General features: G+C 38.5%; 1 protein-coding gene across 1 annotated transcript in view; it reads left to right on the top strand.

Moving 5' to 3' along the window:
• The window catches only part of ddb1 (damage-specific DNA binding protein 1), a 49,045-nt gene that overhangs the window by 9,423 nt on the left and 24,252 nt on the right, over positions 1-15,370 (top strand). The window contains exons 7-14 of the mRNA XM_079242634.1: positions 1,532-1,690; positions 3,182-3,265; positions 3,436-3,552; positions 7,265-7,367; positions 8,082-8,157; positions 8,235-8,343; positions 11,121-11,299; positions 15,012-15,175. Coding sequence (XP_079098760.1) covers positions 1,532-1,690; positions 3,182-3,265; positions 3,436-3,552; positions 7,265-7,367; positions 8,082-8,157; positions 8,235-8,343; positions 11,121-11,299; positions 15,012-15,175 — 991 coding nt within the window. The remainder of the gene's footprint in view (positions 1-1,531; positions 1,691-3,181; positions 3,266-3,435; positions 3,553-7,264; positions 7,368-8,081; positions 8,158-8,234; positions 8,344-11,120; positions 11,300-15,011; positions 15,176-15,370) is intronic.

The raw sequence follows: 15,370 nt of genomic DNA, 5'->3' as shown, positions 1-15,370 counted from the left end.
AGCTGCCACTCAGAGTTTTGTGGAGTGACGGAAATAAAATTGAATCCATGTTTTAACAAAAGGAACAAAACAATGGCACAAGCACGAGGATTGCAGAAATTAGTTTAGTAAAGGCTCGATCAAGTGAGAAATTGACTCTGCTTGAACAGCACGGCGACGATAACAATATCCCTAATTCAAAAGCGGAGTGAGCCGAGTCACACTTTGTGAACTTAATACCACTTCCAGTCATGACAGCTCCCCAGTTGGAGAGCTTATCATGTGGCTGTTGTGGAGAAGAGATATTTTGGCTGCAGTTCTCAGATGTTTTCGGTCTGGCTCGCATCTTTTCGACAGTTCCAAATCCAACAAGACAGCAGCTGCTTTCAAAGAGTTTGTTCAAAGTGAAAGGATTTTAAGTTATATTTTTACAATACCCACTCAGTATACACAGTAGTTGGCATCAGAAGCTCTTTCTTTAGTTTCTTGCAGTCTAAGCAGCTTTGCAGTTTTCCCCTTGACAGAACATCTTTATCACACACTTGGGGCAACATGGAAGCAATCATCATGCCATGTGATGTTCTAAAAGCCACAACTGAAGCCCATGAATTAGTCTGATATATAACTGTAGGCAACGCTTGCATATCACAGATATGTCTGTTACATTTTCACACTACAGTAATAAATCACAGTGCTGTAGAGAAATAATCAGTTAATTTATCCACAATGTTGCGATTGCAGCGTTTGTCCTCCAGAGGGCAGACGCGAGCTAGCTTGTGGACTTTTATGGCTCGATCACAAATTACATTTTGGCTGTCTGTTTTAAATGTTTTTGTAATTTACTGACATTATAGATATGTTAGAACAGATGTAATTTCCTATAATAGTGGACAGATAAATGAACTGAAAAAATATGCAGGGAATTAATGAAATTGAGACAGAACCGGGACTAGTGGCTAAATACAATCCTTCTATAAAGGTAATATAAGATTTAATGACCAAATCATGAGGTGGGTTAATATTACATCACAAGTTAAGAATGTGTAACGCTGCAATTAATGGCTGTTTATCTAAACAAATAAAAATAAATCATATATTCAGTTCTTTTTTCTGATTTGTAGTTTCATTTTGTTTTTTTTTGTTTTTTAAAAAAATTTGCTAACATATTGTCAGGTTGTTTTTAAAATGACAACAGTCACAAAAACAACCCCCCAAAAAATGTTTTTCCCTCTTACCGTTTAGTATTGGTGTGACAGTGCAAGCGTGTCACTGTGTTCTTTAACTCTAATTGCACTGTGTGGGTGGTAGTGCTGCTTAGTGGGGCAGTGGTTAGCAGTGCAGACAGGAAGCCTTGGGGGCTTTTCTGACTATTGTAATACTATTTAAATTCTGTCTCTTTCTTCTTGTTTTTGTCAGGCAAAAGCTAAAAGAAATTGACAACATACTTTCTTCCGTTTCAAATTGTCTGTTAATGAAATAAGAGTTTCAGGTTATTTTGTGTTTCTTTGACACCACGTTGTTCTGACTGCTGATGTTCTGGCCTGAATTACAGCAAAGTACCATTGTCTGCCATAACCGGGTGGACCCCAACGGGTCACGCTACCTGCTGGGGGACATGGAGGGGCGCCTGTTCATGCTGCTGTTGGAGAAGGAGGAACTAATAGACGGCACCGTGGCGCTCAAAGACCTGCACGTGGAGCTGCTCGGAGAGGTGCTCATTTGTCTTATTCTGTCTGCCGTTTTATCTCCGTCTGACTGTCCTCGCTCTGTTTATCCACCTGCCTGTCCCCTGGCACTTTTCCCATCTGCTTCTCTCTACCCGGCTTGACCACCCATTCTCTTTGCTTGTTGATTTCCACTCCTGCCTCTTCCCCTCTCTGCCTGACTAACCCCCCTACTTTTTTTTTTTTTTTGCTACGATTGACTTTTTAATGCTTCTGGCCCTGAGAGGAGCTAATGGGTCTGTCTACACTTGTACCGAAGATGAGAAAAAATGATTCCAGCTTTCGCTTGCAACAGTGTCACTTAATCCTTCAAAGTTTATTTAGACAATGACTATTTCAATACTGTGCTTGAAAATCAATGTCATGTTCAAGGCTGACAGCGTTGGGGTTGTTGCACCTTCCATGAAATGACTTTCCAAGGAGCTTAGAGAGGAAGAATGCTTTCTTCCTGGTTGTCAGAGCGATGCTGAGGCATGGAGCAATCAGGCAGAGTGCTTGTTAAGCTACAGACAGATTCCTTATCGAATAATTCTTAACAGTCTCAGCTGTTCAGGGTGAGCATGAGCAGCTTTAGATTGAAATGTCAGAAAGAAAAGGCTGTTTAAATTGTTCATCTGCAGTAACATGCTTTATTTTTACACAATTGTTTTTTTTTTAAAACCCATTCTCATCAGTGCAACACCATATGCTGAATATGATGAGCTTGTAAAAATGGGTCTGTATAGAAAGCTAAATATATGTTCATACTGGAATATTTCTGGCATTATCCGTGTAGCTTTAGTTTCAGTCTGTCTGTGCACTGTTTAACTCCATGTTGCTGCCACCAGGTAATACATCTTCCTCATCCTATTTTCACTTTGATTTATTTCTTTATTTATATGTAAAGAGTCCAAACTTGTACAAGTTTTCTCACCCAAAGTGAAAGATTCTTAAAGGAATGTCTCATAATTTCTATTTAAATTTAAATTAGAAATTTATTGAGAGGATAGCCCCTTGAGATGATGCATCTCGTTTTCGAGGGGGTTCTCAACACAGACAGACAGATACAGATAACAATACAATCCTTACTTAGACATAACCACAGCATTCACATGAGACAAAAGCTCTCTAATCGCCCCTATAAACCCAACCCTCTGTATAAGCGAAATAAAATACATTTACCAGAAAAGTACAGTATATCCACGGACATACACACACATTTAAATAACAATCGTGATGGGCCATTGCACAGCATAACTCAAAGTAAAATTGTTCAGAAGAATACAATGCATTTTTGTGTGCCAAGCTGTTAGTCAGATTATTACTAAATTATATATATATATATATATTTTTTCCATGTTTGTGATGTGTCTGATTCAACATCATGTGTGGACACAACAAGCTAACACTAAAGGATCTGTGACATGGGGAAATCTATGACAGTGTACCATTGAGACAGCCTGAGAGACTGAAATATCTGTGTGTTCTTTCATTGACAGACATCTATTGCTGAATGTTTGACCTACCTGGACAATGGTGTGGTATTTGTGGGCTCCAGACTGGGCGACTCCCAGCTTGTGAAGGTATGCAGCAAGACAGCAAAGTTGAACTAATTTGTAATGTTTAAAATGAAAAGGAATGACGTAACATTTTCAGTAAACTGGATAAGAAATACAATGAGGGAGTTTTTCACTTATCCGGTGTGTCGTGTCGTGTCGGTTGTTATTCAGTTGCGGCTTTCTTTTCTCTGCAGCTTAACGTGGACAGCAATGAGCAGGGCTCATATGTAACTGTGATGGAGACATTCACCAATCTGGGGCCCATAGTGGACATGTGTGTGGTGGACCTGGAAAGACAAGGCCAAGGCCAGGTACACCTCAAAATCTCAATACCAACATTTTTTTTTTTTTTTTTTTTTTTTTAAAGATTAAATATCTTACCACAGATATTGGTTGAGAATATGTGTGTCAACGCACAGTGGTTGTTTCTTTTGTAACAAATGCTCCTATTTGTACTGACCTCCTTTTTAGTAGTGCTGTGACGATACGCCTTTGTCCCGATTCGATTCCGATTTTTTTGGTGCCGATTCGATTTAAATTGCGATTCTCACAATTCTTTGATATTGCTGATTTTTGAAGATTGAAAACAAATTAAATGTATAAAACTTATTTTTTTCGCTCGCAATATTTCTTGATTTCAATTAGAAAAAAACGACACAGTAGCCAGATCATCATTCTGCTGCTGTAATGCCCCAGAAGACCAGTAAAAAGATCAATAAAAAGAATAAAAATGACTACATTTTAATAATGGATTATTTTTATTTGTTTGGACATGTTCCTACTGTGGTGTCCAGGTTGTTTTTGGCTCTGATTTGCATAAAAATGCACCTCCTAATCACAAATCTTAGCTGATTTTTATTTATTTTATTTTATTTTATTTATTTATTGCAAAAAGGCATATACTGTCTTAATAATTTCTTTTTGGCCATTTGAATCCACACAAAACCCACCTTATATTGTTTGTTTCAAACATTCGTAGTCTGCAGCACATCTGTGCACTGAGGTTTGTTTACCTCCTGCAAATGTCAAACGGTGTGTATTCTGAATGTAAGGTGGTATGAACTGCACAGCATCTCAGTGTATATCTAAAAGCAGACACATCTTCATACAAGTGATATCTTTTTTTTTTATTATTCTTAACTCATAACACGTGCCTTCTAAATAAATATAAAAATATTTATTTATTTTCTGTGAAATACAACCAGAGTCTCATTGAATCTGTCTGCTATTAGCATGTTCTTTAGTTTATTACCAGAGAGGTGATAAAGTTTGGTATATTTGAACATTTCTTAGTCTTTGTCTTGAATCTTTGAGACAAATGAAGATGAAACAGTGGAATATAGAGAGAGCAATACTGCACAGAAGGTTTCTTTTGGCAGGGTTTGACTGCAGGCTTCAAGGCTCTGGATGTAGTTCCAAAGGCAGTAGTCCACAAGAGCTCTGAGCCACTCGGCTGGGCAGAGACCTGCACACAATCAGCCACTGGCGTTCTTCGCCCATTCCTCCCCTGTGATTTCATGCTGTAGAGATCCAAAGCTAAATCCAATCCCAAATGGTTTGATTTGCAATTTACTGTAAATCCACTGAGAATCTGGCCTGGTTGATGCAGACGCATTCCAGGACTGTCAAGACAAAAGAGGATTGATGCAAAAGCTTCAGGACGAAGTGCAACCTGACCTTTTCCAGGGAACTCGTTACGGCACAGTATGCAGCTAGAACTGAGAAATGAATATGTTCACGGATGCGGTGCTGAGTATCACGCAGGGACTAAAAAATAAATACACAAACGTGTGAAGATTATCAGGATGGGGACATTAGAGAGCACGCTGAAGGGAGTTGGGTGAGTTGCCAGGTTCATCATAGCCATTTCCATTAGGATGAAACTGTTGGGTGGCAGGTGGCAGGGGGTGAGATTATCTGGGCTCTGGCATTAATCTTGTTAGTGCACCATGACTGGATGAATAAATAACATTCTGCCGCGCTCCAGTCAAGCTGCGCACGCACCACAGTTATTAACCGTCGGGGTGTTGGATCTTAACACTTTCATGTTAATGGCGTTGACAGAGGAGCTCTACTATTAACACCAGTTTTGACCAGTTTGACAGAACCAGTTCTACTGGTTCTGTGGCTGTGACAGTGTTAAACACTTCTACTTCCACACCAAAGCACCAGATGTTCCTCTGTTAAAACAGTATTGTTTACTAGTGGTGATGGGGTAAAAAAAAAAACCCCAAAACAATTGTTACTTTGCTGCTCTTCAGGTTTTCACACATACAACCCTTTACTGTCGTCAGGGAAGCTCTAAGCTTGTTGTTACCGAAGCTGGCCAGTCTGTTTAGAAAGTACCGGCTTTCGAGGATGTTTGTGTGATATCTTTCAGGGTGAGAAATCGATACAAAACGGCAAAAAATTCAGTGGGAAATACACCCAGTTCAGCCAGTGGCGAAGGAAAGTCTTTGAAAGACTTTAAATCCTACAAAGTTCCTTCAAGGAAAAAGCCAGATGTGACTTTTAACACCTAAGGTTTGGAAGGTGAAAGTTAAGCTATTTAGGAACACTACAGATGTCTTATATCAAGTCATTCAGTGTTGGAAGAAGCAGGTTAAACACCCAGCGGCTGAACCGTGCAGCACCGTGTTACTGAACTCCCACAGAACTTTAAACGCTCAAAAAATATCCAAAATATGTCACACCATCAAATCCCGTTACAGAAAAAGCTAAAAGGTTTTAAAGTGTTGACTTCCATTGCTACAGAAGAGCTTGTCAGGGCTCCAGATGAACTTTTTGCACAAGTTGCACCAGGAAAAAAATGCCTTGTCTTTCCAGCACTGCAGAATACTTTTTATTTTTTGTTTCATTTTCTTTAATATATTTATTTTTTCATTTTGTAAACAGATGCAAAAACAGTGGAGATAACAAGGGAGATTACAAAATAATGCCTCGAGGGGAGTGAGGAGATTCACATCAGGATAGTCCGCTAACATTATTTCAGACTGCGATTTAGTTCACGCTGCACTTCTCAAACGAAATGAACCTTTAAAAAACATATTTCACTCTCCACCTAAACAAAATAATGGAGCTGCATCAGATCATATGAACCAGTTCCATGATATTCCATGTTTTACAAAGGTTTCCAGCTTGATTGTCAAATTCAATGATTCTTCTCCATGTTTTTCTTTGCTGTACTGGATGCCTCATTTGTGCTGGTCTTAGTTCCATGTAATATGTTTAAATTAGTCGTTTTAAAATTATTAATTGAGATTTAAGTTGCGTCCTTGAACACTTAAATGTTAGATGCTGTGGTGGAACCAGGGGAAAAAAAGTTTGTCTCACACTCGAGAGACTTTTGGTTGCTTGTGTGATGGATGGATGGATGGATGGATGGATGGATGGATGGATGAATGACCTAATTCTATAAAGAATACATACACTTGATTCTGCTTTCAGGCTAAGCGATGCCTTCTTTGCCCACACTGGACTTAAATAGACACTAAAATACAAACCATTGCACAAAATAATTCAGTTTGTGTTTAATTTTTAAGTTGTAACTTCGAGAATTCACAGCCTTTGTGTTTTTGTCTGAAATGTTTTGTCTCTACTAATAAGATGATTAAAATGTTGTTATAGCCTTTATAATGTCTCAATTTAATCATTGAAGCCTCGAAAACACAAAGACATAATTAGAACATTTAGACAGAATATGTAATTTGCTTTGACTGGGCCGCAGAGTGCAACGTCTCACTGCTACTGATACGCCACATACGCTTTTCTCTTTGGTCATGTGATTTCAAATCTCTGCTGTTGTTGCTCAGCTGTAAATGGTTATTAACTAAACTGTAAAGATTTATTATTAGAAGTGCAAATGATGGATTCAGGTGTAAGATAAGACCCTTCCTTTAGGAATGAGATGAATAAGATGTTTTAGAAAAGTTGGGGTTTAGATTAATAAATTGCCAAGGAAGTAATAACCATCATGAAAAGTCAAAAAGTCATTCTGTCCTTGTGTGTCTTCTTTGCTTTCAGCTGGTGACGTGCTCAGGTGCATTCAAAGAGGGCTCTCTCCGGATCATCCGCAACGGCATTGGGATTCATGAGCATGCCAGCATTGACCTGCCGGGAATCAAAGGTTCGTGTGCACGTCTGTGTGTCATCAAACACCTACCTCTCAGGTCCTGACTCTATCTGGCCCTAAATCCTCAAGTGGCTTGACAGCACAGCCACTTAATCCTGCGCATCTGCTCGCCTCGCCGGCCAAGATGCCAGCTGTTGCTCCTCCAAGCTCTGCACACGAGTGCGAGCAGATGGTGCAGATGTCAGAGGTCCTGGCTTGTTGCTTTCAAAAAGAGCAGGAAAGTTGCCAAGGTTAGGTCTCGAGACATTTGTTTTCATTTACTAAACCAGAGAGCTCTTAGCGTCTGCCGTACTGAACAGTCAAGTTGAGGAATGCCGTCAGGTTTTAACGACCTCTTAATCCTACAAAATTAGGTTCCTCTCAAAGGATTTATTTGATGCTTAAACAAGACACACAGGCCAGTTAAGGTCTTCTCGTACTTGTTAAGGCTTCAGCTGTTTATTGACCATGCCCGCCCTAAAAGTCTCAAATGCAAGCGGCTGCCCCTGGCCTCTTGATGAGGGGCCAATTATTCTCTCAACCAATCAATTGCTCTTTGAAAAGGATTTGCAACCTTCCAACATGCAAGCATTTAACCAGACAGAAAAGTTAAAGATTGGCTTCTGGCTCGATATTTTATTTACATTACCCTGAAGAATGGTGCGTAAAATGCTTTTTTTTTTTTTATTTTTTTTTTTTTTTAACACTCCGACTTGAAATCCATTCAAGGTTTGTGGCCGCTCCGCTCTGAGGCAGGCAGAGAGACGGATGACATGCTGGTTCTGTCTTTCGTGGGTCAGACACGGTGAGCAGAATACCAGAAAAGTATAGAGTCACTTGTGATTCCTCATATCTTATCTGAAGAGTGTGTTTTCTCCCCAGAGTGCTGATGCTGAGCGGAGAGGAGGTTGAGGAGACTGAACTGCCAGGCTTTGTGGACAACCAGCAAACATTTTACTGTGGCAATGTGGCACATCAACAACTCATTCAAGTTTGTATACACACGCTTTTTATGCACGTCAAAAACTCATGTGGTGTCAGTTTGCATCACAAGAACAAGCTCAGTGTAGTTGATGCAAAAAAAAAAAAAAAGAGCTGACTTGCAGTATCAGAGCATCCCAGTTCAAAGTGGAAAGGCTCTGTAATTTCACAAATTTCATTTTAATTACAAAAATGAATCATTTACTTGTGGATTTTTCCATTTAATAAGATTCCTTCTGCTTGAGCTGAATCATACATGATTAAAAGGGGCAGGCCTGAGTATGAAGGACGCAAAAGGACTTCATGTATTTTACACTGGCTTGTGATGAATATTGCACTTCATTTAAATTTAAGCTTCAGCTTGCCACATGAAATGAGCATGAGACCTGTTGTAAAATTCTGCCTAATGTTTTCTCAACCAGAAAACTCCAGGTTGTTATGACACCTCTGCACCATTTCACCGTTTGTTTCTCGTAGTAGGTATATATACACATATATGAAATGAACATTTTGTGTATTTGCTCTCCTTTACACAACCTGTGTTGTTCTGGCTTTGCAGAAAACTACTTGGTTTATCAGAAGTTTACAGTTTTTCCTCAAACTTGCATGAAATTTTTTAATTTGGCCTTCAGTACTTGCACCAGCTCAACAAAAACAACACTGTAGCCAAAAGTTGCTTGGGGACACCATAATTACTGGACCTAAAACAACAGAGGCTGCAGAAATTTGAAGTGGTATCATCCGATTTCCATAGTTTTTAAAATGCCATCTTTTAAAAATCCACTATAATCACATAAAAAACAATAAACAAAGCAATATTTTTGTACAAATAATGAATTAAATGACTCCACGCAACATGAAAGTACTGCTCATAGTGCAAAAGCCACTAAGGCAGCCCTTTGCAGCCTTTAGCCTTGTTGTAGCTCGTTATTTCGCTCCATCATCCTCCTCATACTCTGTGCGTCTGAGCTTTGCTGCTCTAATTAACCTCACAATAAAAACTGTGTGCAGCTCATTCCAGTAAACAAGTTTAAGCAAGCCTACTGTGAACACCATCCCAGTATGTGATGTCTACAGTCCAAAGAAGCAGCTGGTAAACAATACTGGGAATCTGCATTTGCCCAGACATTCTTCTCTGGGGGAACTGGAAATCAAGCCTATGTTTGAAGACCAGTAAATGTGAGACTGATGGTTACTGGTGCCCACGTACCAACACATTTCTCTGTCAAATTAATAGTCAGCTATGTGTTTGGGTTTTTTTTGGGTTTTTTTTGTATGTCCCCTGACTTGTAATCAGCCAGGTTGCCACTGGTTTTAAATGATGGTGACTCTGGTGGTGTCCTGATCAGTGCAGGTTGTTTTGCTGCCATCACAATTTAAATGAAATAGGTTACATGTTTACGCAGAACTAAAACTTTCCAATAACTCCACAAAAGAAGTCAAACCTATCAAGTATCAGAGTTATTATCAGAGGAAAAAAGTTGAACGGTTGTAGTTTTTTCCACTTTTATAGACTCACATTTAATCTTGGCACTTTCTAAATAATTTCTTTTTTTTTTTTTTTTAAATAGTTTAGATTGTAAAAGGTTAAAGTTGTTGTCCACATCCTGTATGATAGTTTGCAGTCTGGAGGACATAATTACATTTTCTATTATTTAACCTTCGTTAACCCACCCAGCTGTTTTAATTACCGTTGTATATATTATCTAATTGCTCATTGCGTTCTGCGCACTGCTGTCAATAATCTGGATCTCATTAATCTCCAATGATTTTGCACTGCCATAAAAAATGAGGCATTCATTTATTTAAAAAAAAAACATTTAAGTGAATTTTTTTTGTGGATTTTTTTTTCTGAAGAAATCAATGAACAGAAATGTAAACTTTTTAATTCTGCTTATCTGTTGTAATATTACAAACCTGCATATAATGAAATCTGCCTCTAATACAAATATATAGTTTTTTTCAGTGCTTAACATTTTTAAAAGCTAAACGTCATAAATCTTTGTTATGCAGATTTTCTTCCACATTCTTTTCTCAAATGGGAGAAATGTGTCTGTGTTAACATTCACAGAAACTGCAGCTGTTTCTGCTGCAGCTCGCTTCAAACCCAAACAAGCATTTGGAATTAGACGGTTTAATCTTCTGCCTTCTGCAACTGCTGTCAGTGGCTTTGTGATGGATGTTATATTAAAAATACGCTAGTTTAACATCTCATTGCGTAGCCATATTAAAGGTTCTCTCCAGAAAAGCAGCACCTGTATTTATAGTCTGACTGGTTCTGTTTTTTTCCTATATCTGCTGCCATCTGTAAATGAAATTTTTACTCTTCTGTTCCTCATTTTTCTGTGCTATGTAAGGCCCTTCTTTACATTATTAAATTTTAAATGCTAACTTTGTATTTTGCTTCAGCCTGAGGTGCTTTTATGTGTTGACTCGCTTATTTAGAATGAGTAATACAAAGATAATCAAATGAAATTGCATGGTGATGTCCAAACAAACCCGGCACTTTTTTTTTTATCTTGTTTCGAGCAAACGGCATATGTTAGTTTTGCTGGAACTAACCTTATTCTTTGTGAACATTGTGTTAGCATCTGCCATATAAACTGGCTGAGGTTGATTCAACAGAGTTTTTTTTTATAATAAAAACAAACTCATATTGGATGAATAAATATTATATCTTTATAAACCATGGTGTCCTTTCTGTAAATCTCTGTCTTATTGTTTCTGCCACCTTCCAGAAAGAGCATTGTTGTTAATAAAACAGAAACGATGTCTACCCTCCTCTAGATCACATCAGGCTCCGTGCGCCTGGTGCTTCAGGACAGCAAGGCATTAGTGAGCGAATGGAAGGAGCCACAGGGCAGGAACATCAGTGTGGCTGCCTGCAACCACACACAGGTGGTGCTCGCTGTGGGACGGGCTCTGTTCTACCTGCAGATCCTGGCTGGAGAGCTCAAACAGATCAGGTAGGACAGATCTAGAGTTTTGCACAAATACAAGTTCATTTTACGTCTTAAATATTTGACTTGTACTCGGTAGTGAGTTTAAATCAGCACTATGTTGTATATAGTCAATATGATATTCACGTTGATGTGAGATCTTTTATTGTCACATTGCACTTAAAAATAGTTGCAATGAACAGGTGCATCAACGTGAAGTTTAATCCTTTGCTGATGTGTGTGTGTGTGTGTGTAAGTATGTGTGTGTGGTTGGTGCTAGCATTCACTTAGTTCAATACAGCTCAAAGAGAAAACGCAAGAAACTGCTCCCCTGACCCTATGAAGATTAAATAGAGTAGGATTTTATCTGTATGAGCTTGCTGGTATTTGCTTTATTACAGTTGATCTCAGCTCAGCCAGCTGCAGATTTCTTATAGAAATCCCATGTGAGCAAATATAATTAACAGTCTTTGCATTTGATTGCAGAGACCTTTACAAATAGATCAGTTTGCATATTTACAAGAGCTCTGACCTTACCCCCTGCATTAAATGGAAATTAGTCTATATAATAAGAGTACTTGCGGATTAATTGCGTAGTGATGTTACAATAGCTGCACACAGCACATGCAACAAAACAGCCGTGCCAAAGTTGAATTATTAATTTACTTGCTGTGTTACCAATAAATGTATTTAAGTCATTTTAATGAGTGTAGCATTATCCTACATTAACCTTTATTTTCATTTATTCTTATTTGATTTGTGGTTTGAGATTTTAAAGTACAAAATAAGTGGTTTAGTTTGACAATTTATTTTCATTTATTTTGCTACAATGCTTGGCATTTTATGGTGTTTTTGGGACTTATTGCTATAAAACAGCAGGTGTTTATTTTTTTCCCATCACAAAGAGAAAGAGACGGCTTATAAAAATGGCCACCAGGGTTGCTTGGAGCACATAGTATTTGTTTTCATTTTTAAGTGTTTGTAAATAATGAAAGAGATGGAGCAAAGTGTCTCATCAGAGCTGTGGAGGACTGTTGATTACATCAACAAGCAGCTGGTTTGCTGTGAGTCATGAAATTCTGTAAATGACACACTCGCCTGGTTTCTTAATGGAAATCAAAAGGCTGAAATGTTGTCAGTCGAGCTCTCTCAATCTACATTTCTACATGCAGCATATTGGTGAATTGCCTCTTTTTTGGATGATTTTTTTGGCCTTTTTTTTAATTTTACAATCTAAATATTTTGTTGTCCAATTATGTTGAGGCTTAAAGGTTAAAAACTCAATATTTAAATTTTTTAAAAAAGAGACAGACAGCTGTTTGCTTTAGCTTAATTACAACCAAACATTGCACTTTAGCTTCAGGGCCTTTGAATTGGAAACTAAATAATTGCTTCCGACTGTGGCTGTTTTTCTTTTCACTTATTTTCCGATAAGGCAAATTATTTTTCGTCAGCGCTGAGTCTTAGCTGCTGCATACGAACGGCGGGAAAGCTACGAAGCAGCCACGGCAGGAGCAAGACTGTAAACTCTTATCAAGCAATCAAACTTTCAAATAGTGAAAAATAATGAGAAAGTATGACATTATGTTTTCACTCAGCTGTTTTATTTATATACAGGTGACACTTGTGCTGGCACGTTCTCAGTTTTTCAGATGATCAGGATTAAGTAATTATTAACTGAGCAATGGTTGTAGCCCAGCTTGGCCAGTTATGTGATGACTCGCCTTAGTCCCAGTATACATGCATAAGAGGGAATCAATGTAGCTGATTAGGCTAGATCAGATGATGTAGATTGTGAGAGAACATTCCAAATATACTGCTTCTTGTCAATTTCTCTGCAGGACATTATTGTGTGTGCGCGTGGATTTAGCAGAAAATCAGTGCTCAGACTCGTCGTAAGGCCGCGTCGACTGCTAGGTTTGCAATCAGTTGGTTTCTATTATAGGTTACGTATGAATTGGCTTGAAATGATGTGTATGTAAAGTGCCCTGTGACAACATTGTTACGAAGTTGCACAATACAAATAAAGCTGAATTTAATGGAATTGGTTTTGTCAGATGAGCAACAGTTGCTAAGTCCTCTTGGTGACGTAGAGTTCACACAGTCTTAACAGCTGGATGAGGCCTATTTTATGTTCTCTCTGTCTGAAATCACAAACCCAGCATAAAGTATTTCTTCACAGGTAGGGATAATAGAGCTAAATGTGTTGGTCACAAAAGAAAGATGAGGTGTGATGTTACCACAAAAATATCTGGAACAAAACATGCTAATACGTCAGTCAGAGCACATTAAATATGTAACTGGTTACCTCGTCCCATGTGAAGACCATAATATTGTCAGGGTAAAGCAGAGGATAGCAGCTCAGTTCATCCAGGATTTGGTAAAATAATGTCTGATGAGGAATTCTGCAAAACCAGAAGCAAAAAAAAAAGTGAACCTTTGAAGTTTAACAGATGCTTTTATTGAAATAATATGTAGTTTAAGTGGAAAACACACACAGTGGTCTTCCTGTTAAAGGGAAGTTTTTTCCTTCCCACTGTCGCCGTGTGCAGCTCAGGATGGGGGATTGGATCAAAGTCATGACTCAATGCAATCAGTTGGTTTCTATTATAGGATACGTATGAAGTGGCTCGAAATGATGTGTATGTTGATTCGTGTATGTAAAGTGCCCTGTGACAACATTGTTGTGAAGTGGCGCTATACAAATAAAGTTGACTTGAAATGAATCAATTTTTGTGGGTGGAATAAAACTTTTGACCACCTAATTGCAAAGTGAGACATTCTTTATGGCTTAGTGATTATTCTGTCATTGCTACTCTTTGGCTGCTAACTCATAAAAGTTCCTGTAATGTGCCTCCTGATCGACTTATCCAGTCGTATTGTCTGACTTTAAAGAGTTTGTCTATATGCAGTATAAGTTTAACATGTTTAGAGGCATTTTAAAAGTCTACAGTTACACAAACAAAGTAATTAGTTTGGGGTTTTTTTTCCCCCCTCTTCCGTATCGTGTCATGTAAAACTACAGATAGATTATACCCAAGTAAGCCAGGCTAATTGCGCTCTTGTTCAAACTTGCAGATGTTTAATTCATCTTGCAGAATTATCTTTAACTCCCAAAGGCTGGCTTGTAATTCTAATTCTGACTTTTTTTTTTTTTTTTTATAAACTAAATTTTACCTGTGTAGCTTAGAGCAACTCTTCACACAAAAACTGTCAAATCTGTTGTCGCTTTAATGATTTCAAACTTAAAGGTAATTAACCTTTTTTTATAAGGCAAATAAGCCGATAAACACTAATTACAAGCAGATGTGTCGCCCATGTCTTAAGAAATGTTCTCGGAGGTGCATGCACCTTTATTAATGTGAGTTTCTCATGGTGGGGGTGTATTTGCTCTACAGCTTTACACAGAGAAAATAAATACAGTAGTTTCAATTCCACCACAGTTTTATATACTATTATTATCTTCTATGAACTCACAATAGATTGACCTCTTTGTTAGAGTCAGCAGATTTCAGGATGAGGTTTATCAATTTGTGTCTCACATTAAATCAAAAATCAATTAGAGCTTCTGGTCTGTGTCACTAACACATTTATCTTCGAAGCAATTTTAGGCTCCTTTGTGCATCTCACTCTTACACAACATACACATCTCACACCACACACACACACCCCTGAGGCACACAGCATGCAAGGCAATGTGCCTGTTTTTTTTATTTCCGCTCTTCTGCTTCTTCCTCAGTACCACAGAGATGGAGCACGAGGTGGCCTGCCTGGACATCACACCTTTGGGGGAGGGTGGCAACGAGTCACCGCTTTGCGCTGTGGGACTGTGGACAGACATCTCGGCCCGTGTGCTCAAACTGCCCTGTTTCACAGCGCTGCATAAGGAAATGCTGGGCGGAGGTGGGAAAGAGGCAGAAGTCAGAGTTACTGAGTTGTAGTGAAAGACAAGTAGATGGAGATGATGTTGAGTGCATTATCTTTGCTGCCCTTTAGCTCCAACGGTACCTGAAGAGGTATTATAATGGATGAGAAAGAAATTCAAAGTTCTGGTTGGAATTGGCCAAAAGATGGCATAAAAGAATAAAATACATACTG

The sequence above is a fragment of the Telmatherina bonti genome, assembly GCF_933228915.1.
Source record: "Telmatherina bonti genome assembly, chromosome: 1".
In the NCBI taxonomy this organism is placed as follows: domain Eukaryota; kingdom Metazoa; phylum Chordata; class Actinopteri; order Atheriniformes; family Telmatherinidae; genus Telmatherina; species Telmatherina bonti.
Note: the sequence above shows the minus strand (reverse complement) of the source record. Positions and strands in the feature narration are given on the sequence as shown.